Consider the following 24,797-nt stretch of genomic DNA (forward strand, 5'->3'; position numbering starts at 1 on the left):
AAACAGTTGCAACATAATCTTGTAAGTTACATAACACGACTCTACATCTTGACGTTCTCTTGAATGGCATTCATATCACTTTAGTATTGACATAATTTCCATCCAGAAAATACAGAGAGGATATTGAGGTATAATGTGCAAAATCAGATCGCTAAAAACATGGTGTAAGCAACTCCTTAAAGCCACATGAATACAACTCCATGACTCAGGCAGCCTCTCGGTGCTCACTACGGGCATCATGAGCAACAGCAGCTGGCATGAACAGCCACAGGATGAAGCATACGAGGTGAATGGCAGCCAGAAGTACGAGACTCGCCGTGTAGGAGCCGGTAGCATCAGTCACCGCACCTGCCATGAGGGAGACATGAGTTACACACAAACTGACTGGCACCAATGTACACAGTGTCAGCGAAGACAGACAGTATAGAGGGTGGCCCATATATAACGCTCCTCCTTCCAGCCCGTCAGACGATTTCTTGTGTTTCATGGACGGCTCAGAGTTATCAGTGTCTACTCGGCATCATTTATTCATTTCCTGCTCCCATTGCCACTTCCACGCCCACACCAGTAGACTGAGCCATACAAACAATGCAATACCTCATTAGGTGAGTTTCTAGTGAAGCGCTGCTGGTGGATCACCACGTATATATAAACAAACGAAAAAGGATAAATTTATGGTTAGATCATGGAGGTTTCTTAGCACCTCCACCTCTGTTGTTTATTCTGGATATTATGCCTGAACATTCTCTTGTACTTTGCTTATACGTTAATATCAATATCGTGCATTTCTGAGGACATTCTCCTTGACAGTTTATTCTTCCTATTAATGTATGACCACACACACACACACACACACACACACACACACACACACACACACACACACACACACACACACACACACACACACACACATTCATACACATACACACATACATACATGTATATATATACAGTATATATATATATATATATATATATATATATATATATATATATATATTGTTACGGAACAGAGAAAGATAATGTACACTTTAAGTGAGAATACGAAGAGTCACTACTGTCCCGTAAAGTTCCAGGTTCAAAACAAAAGAGTTAGGTAAAATTACAAGTTAAAGTTTAATGCTCAAACTAACAACAAAACATTCAGGACTCATAAGGATAATGTAATGGCAAATAAACAGGTTAAATATATGGTTAACTGCAATAGCCTCTATTAACACGAAATTAGCAAGAGTAAATTTATCTAAGTCAGCCCTGATAAAATGAGATACCAGATAATACTCAGTGAATGCCAGATAAATTATTACAGATACAAACTAAAAAAAAAATGACTGACATAAAGAACCCTACATGAATTACAAAAACTTCACTAGGCCTACAAATTAAACTTATGCTATACAGTACAAGAAAAAATGCAATAACAGTTATACTCAAATTACACACAGCTGCTAGATGTTTGGAGATTTCTTGAGCACTCACAATAATAATATCTGTACAGGGGAGGACAGAGATGTGAACAAAATGAGGAGCAGATCTAAGTGGCAATGATGCAGAGACTGAGCTCATTATATAGGGGCCGGCAGAGCTTGATACAACTTGTAATAAGGACGCGCAAATGAAGCCACGGGGACAAAGAGATGAAAATCCCGCTGTATAACAGAGAGAACGACTTACTCTACTATAACGGTAGAAGGGGGGGACTGAGGCAGAACACGCTCGTGATCAAACATGCAGCAACTGTGCGTTAAAATTACACAAAGGATGATGAAATCATAGGCTATGTAACACCTCCCCACAAAGAAAAAAGAAATTTACAAAGGAAATTTCTTATTACTCTAAAACAATCTGTATATGGCATTACAGACCATGCAAAGGTCTTTCCTAATGTTACAAAACATGAGATCTCCCTAGCACGTTCAGTCATAGGTACTTGCCAGTATCCCTTTAACAAATCAAACTTACTTATGTACCTAGCCTTTCCGATCTTGTCTATGCAATCTTCCACGCGAGGGAGAGGGTAAGTGTCTGTTTTGGTTATCTGATTAACACGTCTGTAGTCAATGCAAAGCCTCTGTGACCCACCTGGCTTAGGGACTAGAGTGACAGGAGAACTCCACTCGCTCTGACAGGGCTCAATCATCTTGTGGTCCAACAGGTAGCCAAGCTCCTTCTGGGTGAGAGGAACTTTCACTGGGTTCACACGGTAAGGAGGCAATTTAATTGGCTTTGCGTCTCCAACATCGACATCATGCATCAACACAGTGGTTCTTCCTGGAGTAGCACGGAACACTTGCGGGTACTCCTGCAGTAATGCCGAAAACTCCTGCCTTTCCTTGGGAGGTAGATGAGAAAGCTTAGTCTGGAGATCATTCATGATATCAGGATTCTTCCCAAACTATCACTCAGGCTCATACTGCATGGGAGAGCTTCACTTGCAGACTCGGGTGGAACAGCTACAGTGCAGACTGGATTATTTTCGTCCCGCCTGTGATATAACTTTAGCATGTTGATGTGACATAGTTGCTTGCTCTTTCTACGATCTGGTGTGGCGATGACATAGTTGACATCACTGAGTTTCTTCTCCACGAAATAAGGACCACTAAACTTGGCTTGAAGAGGTTGCCCATGAACTGGTAGCAGAATCAAAACCTGATCTGGCTGAAAGTGGCGTAACCTGGACTTCTTATCATACCAAGTCTTCATCTTCTCCTGAGCAGCTCCTAAATTCTCTCTCGCCAGCTGTAAAGCAGTGGACAGCCGTTCTTTGAACTTCATCACATACTCAAGCAGGTTGACGTCATCTTCCTCCGACAGCCAGCATTCCTTGAGTAACTTAAGGGGTCCTCTTACTTCATGGCCAAACAGTAGTTCAAAAGGTGAGAAGCCCAGTGATTCATTTGGAGATTCTCTTGCGGCAAACACAACAAATGGAAGACCTTTATCCCAGTCTTTCTGATGTTCCAAACAGTATTTCTTGAGCATCGATTTGAGTGTTTGATGATATCTCTCCAACGCTCCTTGGGTCTGGGGATGGTAAGCTGAAGACGTGATCTGGGAGATGCCCAACTCTTTCAGAGACTGCTTGAAAACATTTGACATGAAATTACTTCCTCGGTCTGACTGTACCTCCTTGGGCAGACCAAACTTTGTGAAGAACCCTAGCATTTCCTTAACCACGTTCTTTGCTGAGATGTTTCTAAGTGGAATGGCTTCAGGATAACGAGTAGCCATATCAATCATGGTCAACACATAAGAAAATCCTGAAGAAGTCTTAGGAAGAGGGCCCACAATATCCACCAACACACGGGTGAAAGGCGCCTCAAAAGGAGGAATGGGAACTAGAGGTGCAACCTTTTCGGTCTGATTACACTTCCCCACAACTTGACAGGTGTGACAAGACTTACAATACCAGGAAACATCCCTGAAGATACCTGGCCAGTAGAAGTGTTTCAAAATGCGTGCCACAGTCTTCCTCACTCGAAGGTGTCCTGCCAAACTGGAATCATGAGCCACTCTAATGATATCCTGCCTACAAACACGAGGGATGACAACTTGATGTACAACCTCCCATTCACAGTCGGCTGATGCTGTTGGGGGTCTCCACTTCCTCATAAGTACTCCTGACTTTACATAATAACAAGTAGAAGCACCAGCTGACTCTTCCTCACTGCAAGCAGAGTTAGCTAGACCTTTCAACGCAGGGTCAGCAACCTGCAACTCAACCAACTCTTGACGAGACAAATTATCAACACTACGGGGTACTGCCTCCTCTGGTGAGTGGTCCAAATTAGCAAGAAAAGTGTCAGCTAGGATAACATCATCATCATCATTATCCTCTAAATCACCAGTAACTTTAGACTTAGCCCTAGTGACAGCACATGCAGGGAACACATCAGGGACATCACAATCCTGGGACGCAGCCACTGGCTCACCAGACAACTGAGGAGCTGGACACACTTGACTTCTACCAATATCATTTCCAAGTAAGAAAGTTACACCTGACATTGGGAGTGTCTCAACCAACCCAACCATAACAGAACCATTAACAAAACCAGACTCTAAATTCACTCTGCACAGAGGGACAGAGAAGTAATTATTCCCTACACCTTGTAAGATAACAGTTTCATCAGAGGAATTAACATTAGAGCCTAGAACACTGGTCAGCATAAGGGATTGGCAAGCACCTGTATCACGATATATTTGAACTGATTTCCTGTCATTACTGTCCAGAGGACTGACAAAACCATCAGACAGGAAATTAGCACATGAACTCTTGAGAGTGTCACCCACGTTACTGCTCAAAAGAGGAGCTCCATCATGAGAATTTAAGTTACCCCTCAAAGCAGGTTCAGTTAACTCAGTTAAAGAATTCTGGGAACTCTCAAGAGTGGACACTAGACCAATTGACTGAATATTTAAAGACTCCTTTTTGTTCACATCACGCTGTCTCCTGAAACATCTCTCCGTAGTATGACCAAGCTTACTACAATAAGTACATTTACTTTTCTGAAATCTAGAGGTGAAGCTGGTATTTACTTCCTGAGAAAGATCATCTTTATTCTCTTTCCTGTTACCTGTACTCTGAGTAGAGGCAACGTACTTACTCTCAGCTTTCCCTTTTCTCTAGAATATCTCTTGTGAGTGAGAACATACTCATCAGCTAAAACTGCAGCATCAGACAAATTATCTATTCTTTTCTCATCAAGATATAGGCTTACATCTTTATAAATACACCTTTTGAAGTCCTCCAGCAAAATCATCTGCTTAAATTTATCAAAATCAGAATCCACATTCTTAGAATTTAACCACTGCTCTAACAGATCTTCTTTGATTTTTGCATACTCAACATGGGATTGCTTATCTTGCTTGTAAGTTGTCCTAAATTTTACTCTATAAGCTTCAGGAACAAGCTCATAGGCCTTAAGAATCAAGCTCTTAACTACATCATAATTATCAGATTGATCCTGAGGCAAAGATGCGTAAGTTACTTGAGCTTTACCGGTGAGAACAGTTTGAAGGAGTACTGGCCAATACTCCTTAAGCCAATTAAAACCTGTAGCTACCCTCTCAAACAACTGAAAATACTTTGTTAAATCAGATTCATTAAAAGGAGGGACAAGTTTAACATTTTTAGCCACATCAAAATCATCAGAGCAAGATGATCCAGTTCCACCTTGTTTCATGCGATACTCATGGTCTGCCTGAATCCTGGCGAGGTCGCCAAATTTATGTTACGGAACAGAGAAAGATAATGTACACTTTAAGTGAGAATACGAAGAGTCACTACTGTCCCGTAAAGTTCCAGGTTCAAAACAAAAGAGTTAGGTAAAATTACAAGTTAAAGTTTAATGCTCAAACTAACAACAAAACATTCAGGACTCATAAGGATAATGTAATGGCAAATAAACAGGTTAAATATATGGTTAACTGCAATAGCCTCTATTAACACGAAATTAGCAAGAGTAAATTTATCTAAGTCAGCCCTGATAAAATGAGATACCAGATAATACTCAGTGAATGCCAGATAAATTATTACAGATACAAACTAAAAAAAAAATGACTGACATAAAGAACCCTACATGAATTACAAAAACTTCACTAGGCCTACAAATTAAACTTATGCTATACAGTACAAGAAAAAATGCAATAACAGTTATACTCAAATTACACACAGCTGCTAGATGTTTGGAGATTTCTTGAGCACTCACAATAATAATATCTGTACAGGGGAGGACAGAGATGTGAACAAAATGAGGAGCAGATCTAAGTGGCAATGATGCAGAGACTGAGCTCATTATATAGGGGCCGGCAGAGCTTGATACAACTTGTAATAAGGACGCGCAAATGAAGCCACGGGGACAAAGAGATGAAAATCCCGCTGTATAACAGAGAGAACGACTTACTCTACTATAACGGTAGAAGGGGGGGACTGAGGCAGAACACGCTCGTGATCAAACATGCAGCAACTGTGCGTTAAAATTACACAAAGGATGATGAAATCATAGGCTATGTAACAATATATATATATATATATATATATATATATATGTGTGTGTGTGTGTGTGTGTGTGTGTGTGTGTGTGTTTTACTGTTAATTTTTATTTCTTGGGTTCTTTCTTGTATGCTGCTTTTACTATCCAGGTGGGTTGCATCAATAGCATACAAGAAAATACTGAGGTGTAGTGTACAGGACACATTGCTATAGGTGGTGTTACACAGTGCCCAGACCTACTGCCAGTAACACCCTAAAATGCTTTGAATTGTGGCACAGGTACAGATGCCAAGGACTCACCAATGAGGGAGCTGTTCAGAAGGAACCAGATGCTATTGAAGGCACCTGCCACACTAACGTAGTTGACGAAGAGGCGCTGCCCTAAGTAGTGGATGGCGATGAGCATGGCTAGTGTGTTGCAGGTACCAGCTGACATACCCCACAAGATAAGGGCCAGGCTTATCAGAGTTAAATCCCACACCACACTGAAGGCTGGAAGGACAGCACGCCTAAATCACAGACTGAAAACACTTTATCTTAGGGAATCAAGGAACCAGACTCCTGTACATAGCACGATGGGCCCTTTTTCTATTGCAGGATGATGTACCTTACATGAGAATACTGTAGATTAGGTTAGGATTTGGTTTGGTTCTTAGATTAAGGGTTAGGTTAGTTTAGTTCGTATGGAATGGTGATAGATGGGGACGCCCATCATCCACCCACTTAGTGTAGAGGTACTCTGTTTTTAGGGTAGCTCTACATCGAGTGGCAAGCCAAATGATTTCCTGTAAACCAGGAAAGCATTTACAACACCGGGTGGTAACACCAACTGACACGTGTTCCCTACGTGACAGCTAGTGGGTTGGTGGATGGTTAGTGCCCCTCCCCGGAAAACAACTAACTAAAAAGACGAACAAGAAGCTTCGTGACAGGACTGACCAAAAGATGACACCTAAGGACCGAACAAAGGACATGATACGGATGGGGACATGGAATGTAAAGGGTGCAATTGATAAGGTGAAAGAGAGATAGATTGTCCAGGTGCTTGAGGGGATGAAAGTGGATGTATGTGAATTAACTGAAACTAAATGGCGAGGTGAGAGTGTGAGAGAATGGGAGTATGGATGGTGTACACTCGTGATCACTAATCTCTGATCAAAGAGTTAGCCAAAGTCGTGGCCAGGCGTAGGCTACACAGTCAGACACACTCCACCGTCGTTTCAGAAAGGTTTAGTGCTTCAATGAACAATTTTCTATGCATCACTGAAGCACTTTTGTTTCACATATTATATTACTTTCTCAAGTAATGTATGCATGGTAAGAAATAGACAAATTTGGTCATAGCTGCTATTTTTAGTCTATAATGAGTGCGTGATATTTGAATTCCATACACTGTTTTACTAATATGTTTATTATTTCACTGACCTATTTCTTGAGGCGAGCCTTTAACCGAGCTCTTGGTAGGTGATATCCACGGTTGCCACAGCAGCCGGCATTCACGCGACATATCCTAAGTAAGAATGCTTTATAATACTTATATCATTGATAGAAATTTACTATTACTACTACTTTGAACTGAATGTTTTTCTCTAGTGATAACAGGCCCCGTTGCCCATAGATATAAACAAGCCTAGATGCCGCATGACACTGCTTTAGATGCGTCTGCGCGGCCGCCATCTTAGAACGGTCGAGGCAGACGATGTCGTGTTCCTGACGACGGTCAAAGCTGACCACTATTTACCTAGAAATGCAACAGCACTGTGCTGCTTTTGGGTGTAGAAGGCGTCGGAATATATCTATGGTGACACCGATAGCATGAGCGGCTCAACTGTCTGGTTATGCAAACGTCCCTCAGCTGCTTCTCTGTCTTTCGAAAGGAGGATGGTGAGTTACAGAAGGGAAATTTAAGCCAGCAGTCCACCGAGTTCACGTTTCAGATGAACCAGGAACCACAACCACTACCACCACAACAACAGCCACCACAACAACAGCCACCACCATAACAGCCACCACCATAACAGCCACCACCACCACCACCACAGCCACCATCACCACCACCACAGCCACCATCACCACCACCACCACAACCACCACAACAGCAACAACATCCACATCCACCACCATAACAACAATCACCACCACGACAACAATAACCACCACAACAACAACCACCACCATCACAAAAACAACCACCGCCATCACAACAACAACCACCACCATCACAACAACAACCACCACCAACACCACAACCACCAGCACATCAACCACCACCACAACCACCACAACAGCAACAACATCCACATCCACCACCATAACAACAATCACCACCACGACAACAATAACCACCACAACAACCACCACCACCATCACAAAAACAACCACCACCATCACAACAACCACCACCATCACAACAACAACCACCACTATCACAACAACCACCAGCACGTCAACCACCACCATCCAACAATAACCACCACCACAACATCAACCACAAAAACCACCACCACAGCAACCACCATCACTACAACAACCATCACCATAACAACCACCACCACAACAAAAACCACCACCACCACAACAACAATCACCACCACCACCATCACAACAATAGCCACCACAACAACAACAATCACCACCACCAGCACCACCATCACAACAACCACAACAATAACCACAAAAACAATCACCACCACAACAACAACCACCATCACAACAACAACCACAACAACAATCACCACAACAATAACCACCACCACAACAATAACCACCACCACAACAACAACCACATTTGATTAATCAATAATCCTGCCATCACGCAAGACCTTCCTCCATTATCAGTACGTAGAGATGTTGCTTCTTTAGCATTATTTTATCGATATTTTTACCATAAGTGTTCAGACGAGCTGGCTTCAATTGTTCCTCCCCTTCACATTTTCTCCCGAAATACTCGAGCAGCTGGGAGCGCCCATGAATTCACACTCTCTCCCCCGCAATGCAGAACCTCTGCTTATCAAAATTCATTTATCCCCAGAACTACTACTCTCTGGAATTCACTTCCTGGGAGTTGTTTCCCACAAACATTTAATCCACTTCAATTCAAATCCAGTTGTTATAAATATTTTATGAATGGAGGATGCCTTTAGGCACATGTACTTATTTTTTTTCCCCTTTGTTTTTCCTTCCTCCATTCATTATCTAAAAAAAAAAAACACCATCACAACAACAAGAATCACAACAACCACCACCACAATAACAACCACAACAACTACAACAACAATCACCACAACAATAACCATCACCATAACAACAACAACAACAACCAACACAACCACAACCACCACCTCAAGAACCACCACCAACACCACCACCACAACAACAACAGCAACAACAACAACCACTACAACAACAACAACCACCACCACCACCACCAATGCAACAACCACCAACACAACAACCATCACCACAATAACAACCACAACAAGAACAACAACAACAATAACCATCACCATAACAGCAACAACAACCAACACAACCACAACCACCACCACCTCATGAACCACCACCACCACCACAACAGCAACAACAACAACCACCACCACCACCAATGCAACAACCACCAACACAACAACCACCACCACCATAACAACAACAAGAACAACAACAACCACAACCAACACAACCACCACCATAACAACAACAAGAACAACAACAACCACAACCAACACAACCACCACCACCACCACCACAAGAACAACAACAACAACACCAACAACAACAACCATAAAAAACATAACCACAACAACCATTATCACCACTACAATCATCACCACAACCACCACCACCACCAATGCAACAACCACCAACACAACAACCACCACCACCATAACAACAACAACCACAACCAACACAACCACAACCAACACAACCACAACCACCACCACAACAGCAACAACAACAACCACTACAACAACCACCACCACCACCACCACCAATGCAACAACCACCAACACAACCACCACCACCACAATAACAACCACAACAATCACAACAATAATCACCACAACAATAACCATCACCAGAACAACAACAACAAAAACCAACACAACCACAACCACCACCACCTCAAGAACCACCACCACCACCACAACAACAACAACAGCAACAACAACAACCACTACAACAACAACCACCACCACCACCACCACCAATGCAACAACCACCAACACAACAACCACCACCACAATAACAACAACAACAAGAACAACAACAACCACAACCAACACAACCACCACCACCACGACCACCACCACAACAACAACAGCAACAACGACAACAACCATTAAAAAACATAACCACAACAACCATTACCACCACTACAATCATCACCACAACCACCACCACCACCACAACAACAGCAGCTATAACCACCATAACAACAATGACCACCACAACAACCACGACCACCACAACAACCACGACCACCACAACAACTACAACATCCACCGCCACCACCACCACAATCACCACAACAGCAACAACAACCACAATCACCACCACAACAGCCACCATTATAACCACCATCACAACAACAACAACCACTAACACAACAACAACCACAATCAACACAACCACCACCACCACCACCGCCAACACAATAACCACCACCACAACAACAAAAACCACCATCACCACCACCACCACCACAACAACAACAACAACAACAAACACCATCACCACCACCAGCACCACCACAGCAACCACCACTACCACTACAAGAACCACCATCACCACCACCAGAACAATAACCACTACCATCACCACCTCCACCACAGCAACATTCATTTTCATAGTCTGAATTAGCTCTTAAAAAAAAAAAAAAAAAAAAAAAAAAAAACCCACTATTACATGCTTGACCGCTCCAACATGGCGGCCGCAAAGACGCATTGCTGCTGTACTGAGGAATGGGCGATGCGGCATCTAGTGTTATATAACTATCTATGCCCTTGCCATCCAGTGGGAATGGTTGCCCTATTCATACGCGACGTCTTAGCTGCATGCCCACTCTGGTCAAAATGTGTGCCAGTTAATGCCGTTAATTCATAAATTATTATTATGGTATATATGATGGCAGTACCCACATATAGTGGCAAATGTTTTTTTTTTTTTTTCATTTCTTGGAAACTGCTAAATTGCAGACTGATTGAAAAAATGTCGGCCCCTGTCATTAAACACACATTATTATCTTATGGAGGAGAAACCATAAGAATATGGTAATATCAATAATATGAGGAGTATTATACTTCAGATCACCTGGTTACAGTTCTTTGCCTCACCCACTAGTGCGAAGGCTGTGTTCGAATGCTTGGCTCGTGTGTGGTCATAACACTGTCCGCCACGCATCCCTGGTCAGAGATTAGTAATCATGAGTGTACATGTGCAGGAGTAGGTGAGAATGAGAGGGTAAAAGATGGAGTGTGTATTGTTGTGAGCAACAGATGGAAGGGGAATATAAGAGAGTATGGATCAGTCGGCTCAAGGATTGTGTGGGTAAGATTGAAAGCTGGACTACAAATGTGGGCGATTGTGTGCGTGTATGCGCCAATGCAAGATCGTGCAAGCAGAGTGAGAGAAGAGTTCTGGACAAATGTGGAAATGTGCATGGAAAAGTTTGAAAGGAATGAGAGAATGTTTTTGATTGGTATTATGAATGGAAAAGTAGGGAATGTGAAGGTGGATGGAATAGTTGGTGAGTGGAGTGTGCCTGCTGAGATAGATGAGAATGGCAGTGCTTTAGTGGACATTTGTGCTGGAAGGGGGTCGGTGATAGTCAATATTAAGGCACAAAATGATCCACAAGTATACATGGCGAGTGATGAGAAGGGTGGGTGGTGACCTGAATGAGAGGAAGGCAATGATTGATTATGTGTGTGTGGATGAAAGGATGTGTAATGCATGCAAGAGCATATAGAGGTTTGGGGAGTAGACTTTCTGACCACCATTTGGTGGTGGTCAGAATCAAGCTCCAAGTAAATTGGAGAAATAGAAGAAGCGAAGGACGGAAGGAAAGAGTAGGCTAGATGCAAGGAGAGTGGAAAGGTTACAAGAGGATGAGAAAAAGGCAGAATATAAGAGAGAAGTGGAGGAACGATTGGGTAAATATGAATTGGAGCAGATAGGGGACGTGGAAGGTGTGCGCAAGATATTCACAGAAAAAATATGTGTAGCATGTGAGGTGGTGTATGAGGTGAAGAGAAGACGAAAGGGGGTGCAAGGAACAGGATGGTGGAATGAATAGGTGAGACAGGCTGTGGCACAAAAGAAGAAAGCATATAATGAATAGATGAGAAATAGGGGCGTGGAGGAAGAAGTTGAGAGAAGGAAGAGAGAGTTATATGTAGAAAGGAAGAGAGAGGTGAAACGATTAGTGAGAGAGAGTAAGAAGGGAGTGGATGAGGAATTTAGATGGAATTTGAGTGTAAAGGGTGGATAGACTGAAAGGAAATGTTCTGGAGAGAGGTAACGAGAGTTAGACAGGGTGGCAATGAAGTTAGTGGGGGAGTGAAAAATAAAAAAGGAAGATTACTAGTGGAGAATGGAGAAAAAGTGAGCAGATGGAGAAAACACTTTAAGGAATTGCTGAACATAGAGAATTATAGTAAGGCGAGTTTAAGTGGCTGGGGAATGGCTGGGAGAAGGAGGGAGGTGAGAAGAGAGGAAGAAATCAGTAGGATGGAAGTTGTCAAAGCAATGAAGAAAGTCAAAATGGGGAAAGCCCCAGGAATTGATGGAGTGTGTGGTGAAATGCTGAAGCATGCCGGAGAGATAGCAGTAGGATGGATGTGGAAGATATGCAGATTGGCCTGGGAGGAAGGTGGAGTTCCGGAGGATTGGAAGTCAGGTATAATTATTCCCCTTGTACAAAGGGAAAGGGGAAAAAGAAGTGTGTGGTAATCATTTGTCCTCTTAGTTTAATAGGAAAAGTATATGGTAGAATACTTATTGACCGAGTTAGGGAAATAACAGAGGAATTAGCTGGGGAAGAACAGGGAGACTATAAGAAGGGAAGAGGTTGCGCAGATCAGATATTCATTCTTAGATCTTAAGTGGAAAAGTTTCTAAAGAAGGGAAAGAAGTTGTATGTGGCCTTCATGGATTTGGAGAAAGCATGTGACAGGGTGGATAAACAAGGATTTTGGAAAGTATTAGGAATATATGGAGTCGATAAGATGTTGTTGAATGCTGTGAAGAGTATGTATGAGGGTGCTAAGGCTGCAGTGCGTGTGGATAGTGAACCGAGTGAGTTTTTCTCTTTGAAGGTTGGGTTGAAACAGGGATGTGTCATGTCTCCATGGTTGTTCAGTCTGTACATGGATGGAGTTATAAAAGAGATACAAGGTAGAGCAGTGGATGTTGGAGCGGCCCTAGTGAGAGAGGACAGTGTTTGGAAACTTCCTGTACTGGTGTTTGCAGATGATACTGTGCTGTTAAGTGAAGACGAAGGGGAGCTGGAAGGCTTGGTGGATGAGTTTGGGAGAGTGTGTAAGAGACGGAATCTAAAGGTGAATGCAGGGCAGAGTAAAGTTATTGTCTTCGAGAGAAGTAAAGTCAGTGAATGTACAGTGAGGCTGGATGATGAGGAAATGGAAAATGTGAGTACGTTTAAGTACTTGCGTGGTGTGATGAGTAAGGATGAAAGTTTGGAGGGTGAAGTACTTGAAAGGGTACAGCAAGGAAGAAAGGTTGCGGGTTCCTTGAAAGCAGTGATAAGAAACAGGGAAGTGAGCATAGAAGTGAAAAAGATATTACATGACAGTATTGTCATACCAACTCTAACGTATGGAGGTGAAGCTTGGACCGTGTTGGATGGACAGAAGTTAAGAGTGAGAGCAGTGGAAATGAGTTATATGAGAGGAGCATGTGGAGTCACATGGAGAGACAGACTGACAAGGGAGGATGTAAAGGAGCGTTGTGGTGTGGATGTGGATGTGATAGGAAGCTTGAGGAGAAACACACTGAGGTGGTTTGACCATGTGGAGAGGATGGAGAGTGAGAGACTGACGAGGAGAGTGTATGTGAGTGAGGTGGAGGGGGGAGGAGGAAGGGGAGGCCGAGGATGAGATGGAGGGATGGAGTGGAGAGGTAAATGAGAGAGGGGGTGTGAGTTGGGAGCAGGACAGTGAAATGGCGGGGGACAGGGCGACGTGGAGGCGTTTAGTTTGTGGCCACCCCGTATGGGATTAAGGCGTCTGGCAATGGATAGATAGAATGAAAGGAGATATACATGATCATCCAGACATGGGGAACTTAACGTGTACACCTGGTCCCGTGCTGATATAGAATATACGTTTAAAAGCCAGTCCAGAAAAAGCTGCTGAAGTTCAGCACATTTTTCATGCCACCCTTTATGATCTGTGACATACCATTTTCGGCAGCGAGAGTCCTGCATCCTTTCAAGCTTTTCTCTCCTTTAGTTCTTGAATCCAAAGCAAGACACTGATGACACTGATCTGTGGCCAAATAAAAGCTTGTGTCCTTCACAACAAATTCCACAAACTGCTTTTCAGATTTCACAGAGAGAAAATCATGAAATGTTGCACGACTTTTATTCCCAATAGTTTTTAATGTTGAGAGGAAGGGAAGGGAGCAGAATATAAGACAATGACGCATAAGCTTCATGGTCTCAAACATTTACTATGCTTTCTCATAACAAGTTCTCTTCTTATACACTATATGGCATCTGAGAAAGGTAAATACACGTAATACCAGAAGTACAAAGCTTACACTTTATAACCCACGTATAAACTGCTTCCGTGCTGAATATATTTCAAAAGTTGTCGACCCTTGACACTATATGCTAACATTAATCATCTCCAAAGTATATAAATGTCACACTGCCTGCATTGCCTTATCAGCGTTTTCGTGTTTCTGGTTGTGTGTGTGTGTGTGTGTGTGTGTGTGTGTGTGTGTGTGTGTGTGTTCGTAAATGGGCGATTGTTTGTGCATGTATGTATGAGTGCTTGTGTGTATGTGTTTACCTATGTGTGCATACATGATCAGACTCAACACCATTCATATCAGGCAACGGAGGTAACTGTACATCATTTTCTTACTATGTTCAGTATCAGTGGCGCAGCCGGGGGGGTGGGGGGGACAACGGGGGCCCGCTCCCTCCCCCCGAAATTTCTACGTGTATTTGAGAATAGACTGCGAATCTTAAATGTCGAATACTTGTTTAATGCAGGGTGTAATACTCGGTATGTCACGTATTTGGAGAACTGAAAAAATATGCAGTTCTGAGTAAAAATTCTTGTATACACATATGCTTTTTAAGATTTATTTTACTTTAGGTGCGAGACAGATATTCGAATTTACGCACAGGGAGCTGTTGGCGCCCGGGCGGGTGAGGAGAGAGGCAGGAAAGGAAGCAAGAATGTGTGTTACTCTAAGAAATTTTCTTTTCTTTTTTTATGTAACTTATGACACATTATCTTCAAAACGGGAAACTCTGCTACTAATAGGTTTATGTAATTAAGTAGTTAGGAGTAACTGTGGGCATGTAGGCCTACATGTGGAAGAACTGGCAAGAAAAATAAACTACCATGGGAATGTTTACCGGCCATCAGCTGAGTGTCACTCGCTCATCACCCGTCTGCGCCATCAGTCAACTCTCATCAGATCGTGTTGCACCAGTGACCTGTCCATACAACTTGCTAAGTACACTACTTCCACGCTGTACTATGAGAGGAAGTGAAAAGACGTATTCCGTGGGTTTCCCTGGATCACTTTATTATGATACTGAAGCAGCCGCAGCAATCAAGTATATTAGACTTCATGAGTTCAAGTTCTAAAAGTCAGTTTATGTTTAGCAAATGCATTACATTGTAGAGATATTATTACTGCCAGTAATAATAACAAATGATAATATCATGCCTTGAGCTCTAGATAAGTGTAGGTGCACGCAGAAACTGGATGTCAATGATTGCTTAAGATTTTCCTTGTGATATATTTCAGGTTTTAGCTACCTGTGCCCTGTGTGGCAGCCATCACTGCAGTAAACTAATCATCACTGAACTAAGTGAAATATCTAACAGACGATGGATTTTCATAGACATTAGCGCTGAGTGTGGTGAGTTGGGACAGTGCGGGACACGGGGTGAGTTGGAACAGTGGGCACTGCAATGCCAAATGCCAAGACATTTCCATTTTATGGTGCCCATTCAATAGTTCTGCTGCAACTTTACAAATATTGTTAATACTACTTTTCTATAGAACCACGAATAATGCATGAAAAATGTGCAAATATGAAAGGGTACCATTTTGTCCTTTGTAGAATTTCATTTTTGAAAATGCACATATTGTGCCAATTTTCCTCTCCCACAGTTTTAGAGCTAAAGGTTTCTTGGATGAAATCTTCAATTGTTATAGTTTTTTGTGATTTATCCAGAAAATGCTGGAGGATTAATAGACAATTGTCCCGACTCGCCCACCAATTTTTTTTTTCTTTTTTCCCCAGAGTGAGTTGGAACAACAATTTCATTTGTTATTTTCGCAAAGAAAAACCTACTTTTCAAGCATTATATACTACTATGTAATTTACTGTATTTATGGTGGTTTTAGGTGTCAACAAGAATATATTTCCTATTTTCAGGTTGCATGCATGCCCTAGAGAGAGAAAACACTGTGATGTGCATTATGGCGTAAAAGCATATATTGGTATAGGGAAAAAGAGTTGTACAACGAAAGTTTTGGAAATCAGAGGAACTGAGAAATGCAAGTGGCCAGTTTGTGATGATATACTGTATACTGATGATGATTTTCGGCAGTATATCAATGGTGGACCTGTCTTATTAACAGAAACTGTACCATTTATGATGCAAGAGCTGGACAAAGCCTTTCGTGATTTTAAAAAGCATATTTGTCAGTGAAGTTTTTCAGCATAAATAGTTACAGGCAACTAAGTGGAACTCTTAACTACGTAATATGTATAGTGCAGTGCGAGGCGTGGGAGGGGGGGAGGCTAGGTTTATGATGGAAGAGTTATGACTCTCATGGTTAGTCATTGTGTCCCCCCCCCCCCTGAAATATATTTCTGGCTGCGCCCCTGTTCAGAATTGTTGCAAGGGGACTAGAAAATTCCACAACCGGCTGCGAGAAGGAGCTAAAGCACAGACAGACAGACAGGTATCTCGCCAAAGCTAGGACGAATACATGTGGGAAAAATTAAACCATCTGAGACACTTGCTCGGAGAGATGGGGTTTTCATTGTATTTCACCAGTTGTTAGTTTTCTTCAGACGAAACTGGGAAGATAATTGTTTCTGATCGTACACAGGCAGAAGTATAAATTATCGCCTCTTAGGAACTCGTCTATACTTTCCCTTATTTTTAAATTTGTTTTACAAGTAGTAAGTAAAGTTTTTCGTTCTGCTCAGTTTTATAAGTACAGGCAGTTCTCATAAGTAGCTTTTTTTTTTTTTTACTCTTTGTTTCTGTAAAATAATGTTATCAATTAAAATCCATTGCTACCCATGAAGAAAGACGGCCCCTGGGATCCCATTTTATCCATTAGACTTACTGTATATTCCCACTTCGGCCCATATCACCACGGATGTATTGCCCATGGACTTATTCCTACCATAAACCTGTTCTTACCATGAACTTATTTTCTCACTATCACCCACCCACCTACTCTACCACACTCTCCTACCCACCCACCCATGCTGCCCACCCACTCAACCCCACTCACGCTGTCCCCACTTGCCCCACTACACCCATCCCCTCAACTTTGCCCAATCACCTGTCAACCCAACCCTGCCCATCCACCTCGCCACCCAACCCCGCTCGCCCACTTACCCACCCAACCCTGTCCACCCACCTAAGCATCCAACCCCACTCGCCCACCCTACCAACCCTTCCCACTCCCCTACCCACCCAGCCTAACTCACCCTCTCACCCAACCCGGCCCTCTGCCCTGCCCACCCATCCCTACCCACCCACCTATCCACCCACTCCTGTGAATCCACCTACCCATCCAACCCTGCCTACTCACCTACCCACCCAATCCTGCCTACCCACCTACCCACCCAGCCCTGCCCACCCACCTATCCACCCAGCTCTGCCGACACACATACTAATCCAACCCTGCCCACCCACCTACCCATGAAACTCTGCCCACCCACCTCATTCTCCTGCCTACCCCACCCATCCGCCCACCCACCCAACCCATCTGCCCACCACCCTAGCACCCGGCCACCAAGATTCACCAGGTTATATAGTGACTAGTGCTTTCCTGCAAAAATTTGCGGGGCTAACTTTCTTTTTTTTTTTATGGAGGGATGAAGGAACCAAAGGCCAGGAGCCCGCAAACTATTCCTTCCAAGAGAAAACAAATGCAAGATAACAGAGTAATAACTTTTCCATCACAAATGTTTGCAAATACAGTTATCGTTGTTTCCCTATCGTTACTGAACCCACAATGGTCTATTCTGACCAAAAAATCAAAAAAAATATTTTTGCATATTTTCCCTTGTCGCGATTTCCAACCATTTCGCGCCGTCTCGTCGCACGCTATTGCCAATTTTTTCCCGACACTTCTTGGACTTACTCCAACTTAATGCAAAAAGAATTAGATCAGTACAGTAAATATTATCGTTCTCGTGACGGAAACGGACAGACGCACATGCATTATAGTGTGTCGCTTTTTCCGACCATTTCACGCCGTCTAGTCACACGCGATTCATCAAAAAATTTTAATGGTTTTTTTCTGACACTCCCTACACTTACCAGACTTAATGCAAAAAGAGTCAAGTCAATATTTATCATTTTCGTGAAAACACACACACACACACACACACACACACACACACACACACACACACACACACACACACTCACATACACGGCTTGGCATTATTATGTAGATTTTTAAGTTGCGGTATTGATATAGTTAAAAAAGGAAGTTAAAGTCTTTTCAGTAATTAGCCATCACGCTTCACCATGCTGACGTAATACTTCTGCCTGCCATGGTTGCCACTGTAGCAACTTTAAACGATGCCGATAACTCCCCGAAAAAAAAAAAGACAAAAAAAAAAGGGAAGAAAGGAAAACGTTTGACAAACGAAGCCCTTTAAACAGTTCACCTTCACTCTCACAGCAGACAAATAAAGAGAGAGACACCCATGCACACTTTCAAATAAGATGCTGTGATATTGTAGAATATATAACTTACGTAGAGCATGGACTGTGTGTACTGTAGTTTTCATACCTAGAATGGAGAGGCCTAAGCCAGCGATGCCGGCCATGTAGCAGACTCGTTTGTTGAACCAGGAACAGTCTGTGAGGGAGGCCACCACCACACGACTCACCACGTTGATCATGAAGGCAAAGGACATGCACCACGATGCTTCAGTCTGTGTATAGCCTCGCAATTTCATTACGATTGGTATTAATGGAGGAACCTGAACACAACCACTAGACGACAGTGCAGCAATGACAGCCAGAACCAAAACCCGCTTAGATTTTAGTGCCTTAAAATTCTCCATGAAGGTGTGAGTAGTTATCTTCAGTGTATCTGTCAGTGTCCCGGTGGAGGTATTTCGGGATCTCAGCCTTGTCACAGCCTGAGATGACCTTGTGCTGTGCCACTCCACTGGGTGAAACAGCGTCGCAGCCACACAAATGTTTAGCGAGATGGCTCCTACAATGATAGTGGCACCCTTTTGGCCAAAATGGTCCTGAAGGAAGGTAATGAGGAGCGGGCCCACAATTCCTCCCATGCCAGCCCCACAGTTCAACACAGCAAAAGCTCTGCCACGTAGCCGCTTGAAGTACAGTGGTAAGATGAGAAAGCATGAAGAAAAAGAAGCTCCGCATCCAAGTCCTGAAACAACGCAGTGAGATTAGTTTTACTGAATATACATGAAGGAAACAGTTAAAAGAATATTATTTCTTATGGAGCAAAGTTATACTAATCGAGAAAGTCTTTGTTTTGAGTAATAATGTACTTACCAATACAGACAGAATATCCAAAAAGGAGTGTATAAGCGGACGAGGCAAAGGCTGATACCATCATTCCCAGACTGCATAGAACTCCGCCTGTGAAGGTTATCTTGCGGTATCCCATCAGGTCGATCAACGAAGGCACAAGTGTAGATGAAAGGAACCCAAGGGCAAAGGAGAGATTGAAGATCCAGGTGGTGAGTAGTGAGGACGTGCCCAGCATAAGCAGAAAATCCGAGAAGAGAATACCGAAGCATGCCCCGAGGGTGCCAGTGATGCTCTGTTTGGTAGAAAATACAGACCATGAAGAGCGTGACTGAACAAGGAGGTGTCTGAAACTGAAAGGTGAGATAGGACTGGGGTAGATCAGAAATGGATAATGGTCTTTTTGTTAGGACTATGCACATTGAGTTTGTTATGGAAATTTCACCCTGAGGTTTAAGTTTTTGTTGTGAATGCTTTGAGTGACGAGGAGTTTTAAGGTGAACTGTCTGAATGTCACTTCCTGATATGGAGACCCTCTTGTGCAGGAGCTGACAGTGTGTGTGTGTGTGGGAGAAAGTGCACCACATAATATTTTGAGAGCATGGGCAGGCAATAAGTAAATCTGTTCGTGACACCACTTTAAGTCATTTTGGTGTGATGATAACAGGTTCATATCGATGGCACTTCTGTCCAAGAATGTGTTGATATGTTGTATATATTGCAAGACTTGTCATGTGTGTTAACATGTAGGTAAGAGTTGTCAACCTGTTCCTGTTGCACCTTTGATACCACTTCCTCCGTTTTAAGCTCCATTTGTCAATGTTCGTGATATAGCTGGACCACTGTTAAAGACATCTTCAAGTCTATCAGTATATTCTAACCATGATTATTATATCAACTAGATGTCTTCAGGAAGTTCATCTGAAAAATATTTAAACCAAGTCAGTTGTTTTACTAGGACTGATTTTAGATATGCTGTATATATATATATATATATATATATATATATATATATATATATATATATATATATATATATATATATCATCACCATCAGCCGTTTGAGTATCCACTGCAGGACCGGCCTATCCCAACCGAAATGGGGACGATCCAGCCAATGAATCTCTACCAAGTGGCTTAGGGTGTCTGGTAGAGACTGTATGTAGGGTGTGAAGTGATTGTAAGTGTAATTGTTGTGTTGGAGTGGCTTTGGATGTCTGTGTAGTCTGTGAACCAAGTGTAATCGGCCCGCACAAGCCGACTGGGTGCAAGCATACTATTATAGTTGGCGACACTGGTTCAACCACAGCACCCCTTATGTCCGCCAAGCAGTAAGTGGCCAGGAGAATGCTCCCAAAGTTTATTACCCTGGCGGGGCACGAACCCTCGCTCTCCAGTGTGAGAAAATGCACACTTTACCGCTGTACCACAGAGGCTATATATATATATATATATATATATATATATATATATATATATATATATATATATATATATATATATATATATATCCCATTGGAGCCCAGCGTCTAGAGTATTTGACAGAACTGGGAAATTTCAAATCTTGATAAAGCAGGGAATCCTCAGGTAGGGACCTATGACCTTCGCGACTATGAGCCGAGAGGCAGAGGGCGGTATGCTTAGTACCCTCCCGGTGCGATGCCTCACCCAACAGCTCTGGGATCCAATATTCAGACACCCTAATGTCCATACATTTTGGGCCCAGGCCTTTGGAATCAAAAAATGGCCAAAAAAAAAGAAAAAAAAAGCACAAAAAATCCAAATTATTCTCACCCGTAATTTGAATTTGGTGCACAGCGCAGAACAGCTGTGTTTACGTGCACTTCCCCCTCCCCAGGCTCCCGGCTCTTCCCCTCCCCAGTTCCCCCACTCAACTACCATCGTGAATAAACGATTGTCTGGATGGCTGCCGCTCATGCTTGTTTTTGTTTAAACAGTTATAATTCACACTGCTAAGGATTAAGTGCAGCACAACACTGGATTACTGTACCTGCTTCAAGAGCATTTTCATCACTGTCAGAGCCTTAGAGAACATAAGAACATGAGAGGATAACTGCAGTAGGCCGGTTGGCCCATGCGAGGCAGCTCCTAGAAGAGTAACTGAACTACTAGAATGAGATAAGGATAGCAAAAAAGAAGGCTCTTCCCCACTCTCCAAACCCTCCAGCCGAAGCCGGCAGGAAAAAGCCAGAAAGAACACCACCAGGCAGAAGGAGAGAATCGAGCAATGCTAAACATGCTTACACACTCTTAACTCAAGGAATGCTTTATAGGCACTCGACCGCGCCTCGTGACCATACACACACATACACACATACTCACACACAGGCTTTAGAACTTTCCAACCACAGTGTAACACACGTGACACGACCCCTGCTACACCAGAATTTAGGAAGCAGAGGCAGAAGGAGGCTAGCGATTGAACCGACAGGTAGTGGAGAGAGTGAACAAGAGAAGAGGGGCTCAACTAGACTTACTTATTATATTGTCTCTGTAAGACATACCCTGCTCAACTTAGATTTCTCTGAAGATAATAAATAAAGATCAACTCCTTGTATTCATCTTTAATTCCTACTACAAGAAATCGAGAGTGAGAACTAAACCACAAAACTTCTCTACAAGTAACTACAAAGTTATTATGACATTTAGTAGCAGCGAACGTATACGAACCTCGTCTTCGAATCAACAGTGAATTTCTACAAAAGCAGGCGAGACTCTACAAGATTAGCTTCGGTTCTACAATGAATTCCTACAAATTACAAGCCCACGAGTGTACAATTGATTCTGCATTATCAAGAATGAAAACAAAAAAATACCTGTTACAACCAACAACTCACAACCAGCTCCTGACAGTTCTCTCCAACCCCCGCTCCGTCTCCACGATCATCACGCTGATTTAGAAGTGATCACACGACGTCTTGCCAGTAGTTTAACAAAGTACTGATACAAACAATCTTGCAACTTCTACGACGAACCAACGATCTACAACCATCTACAATCAACTACAAGTAACAACTTATAATCTTCTACACGCACCTACAAGTAGCGGCAGTCTTCATCCCACAACGAGTAAATCACAAGAAAAAAAGACCGAGAATACATCAAGAAAAAAACAAAACAAACAAACGAAGAGTGAGATACGACTCACAACTCACAACCACCAGACCTCACCCTCCTCTCTCTGCTACATCCACCCAACCTCCACCGCTGACGCAGGAGTGAAGAGGTCAAGACGACGAAGCAAATACCAAGCCCATATTCACAACTCATCTTACTCACTCATCTTCACTCAAGTTACTCATCGCTACTCGTTTACTCACCACAGCTACCAGTGTGGGAAGTCGACGTCACCATAAGTGTGCTGAGACGACGACAAGCCGTGTGTCTGACACCCCACAACATGTAAATCAACCCGTGAAGAACAACGCTATCACCACGTGCAACACCACTCACGCCATTTCCACCACGGTAAAAATTAGTGAGTTACATAGTTACTTCACTCATACGATACACAGTGATAGACAACACATTTTGCACAAACATATAAAACCTGCTGTATAATTACAACTTAAATTCATATACCTACTTCATTTATCTTCATAATTCAATCATTAAATACTTGCATCAACAATAAATATTCTACACTGTATATATTCATTCATATATTATAGCATTTATTTACTACCAACGAGTGTTACCATTTATACCTACATAAAATACGTGTTGCATACATACAGCTATACATTATTACATCTACAAAGTAATAAAGAAAATATACCATCACAGTTACTCAGTGAGCGATTAAAAGAACTGTATTAAACATTTATTAATTAAAGCTACCTTGTGGAAACAGATAAATTAAGGTACAAGGAAAACCAGAAAAGAAAAAGAAAAAAATATGGCCAACACAAATGACGTTAGCAAGAATGAACATCTTCAACACAATCGTGAAGACAAAGATTTCCACACAATGCTGACACATATATTGCCCACGATAGGTACAAGTGAAGAACAAGTCAGTGTATATAGTTAATACTGTATATAGTGTATATATATTTTTTTTATAAAATAACAAAATATGGGACTATATAATATCTTTCAGTAATATCTCTGCAATAAAAACCTTAAAAGGGGGTCCCAAGGGAATTAGCCAGCAATTATGCAACCTCGGACAACACAGAAAAAGCGTAGATAAACGAAGAAAAACAAACTATAGAAAATCAATACATACAAAAAAAAAAGAAAGAAAGAAAAAGAAATAGAGTAAGAACACATAACAAACAAATGAAAATAAGTGTAAGTGTTATTACATATGCCAAAATACCACATAAACTACAAACAAAAAAGCAAATTGTTGTCTCCACAAGCTAGTGGCATGGCACATCATATCATCGACCGCAGCATGACCGTATTCAATGTCAGGACTGCAATTATTACAATTATGTAACTACAAACGATATGTAACAATTATGTAACGACAAACGATTGCATTATGTTACACTTGCTATAATTATGTAACTACAAACAATATGTAACAATTATGTAACAGTTGCATTAACAAGATGTAACTTTTATGTAACTTTAACTACAATTATGTAACTAGTAGCGTTTATGTAACTTTAACTACAATTATAAGGCCCACACAATTATGTAACAGTTGCATTAACAAAATGTAACTACAATTATGAGGCCAACACAATTATGCATTACCACAATATTATGTAATAATTCATAAAATGTTACAATTATGTATTACTACAATGTTACTACAATGTAACAATTACAAGACAATTATGTAA

The 24,797-nt window shown here is 42.1% G+C and overlaps 1 protein-coding gene across 1 annotated transcript in view; it reads right to left on the reverse strand.

Moving 5' to 3' along the window:
- Positions 1 to 205: 205 nt before the first annotated feature.
- Positions 206 to 24,797, reverse strand: part of LOC145415393 (monocarboxylate transporter 12-like) — a 58,629-nt gene continuing 34,037 nt past the window's right edge. The window contains exons 3-6 of the mRNA XM_080284677.1: positions 20,002 to 20,272; positions 19,259 to 19,873; positions 6,296 to 6,487; positions 206 to 348 (exon numbers count right to left, since the gene is read on the reverse strand). Coding sequence (XP_080140803.1) covers positions 206 to 348; positions 6,296 to 6,487; positions 19,259 to 19,873; positions 20,002 to 20,272 — 1,221 coding nt within the window. The remainder of the gene's footprint in view (positions 349 to 6,295; positions 6,488 to 19,258; positions 19,874 to 20,001; positions 20,273 to 24,797) is intronic.

Source organism: Coenobita brevimanus, chromosome 102, assembly GCF_032717465.1.
Source record: "Coenobita brevimanus isolate Jiangsu-jjx chromosome 102, ASM3271746v2, whole genome shotgun sequence".
In the NCBI taxonomy this organism is placed as follows: Eukaryota; Metazoa; Arthropoda; class Malacostraca; order Decapoda; family Coenobitidae; genus Coenobita; species Coenobita brevimanus.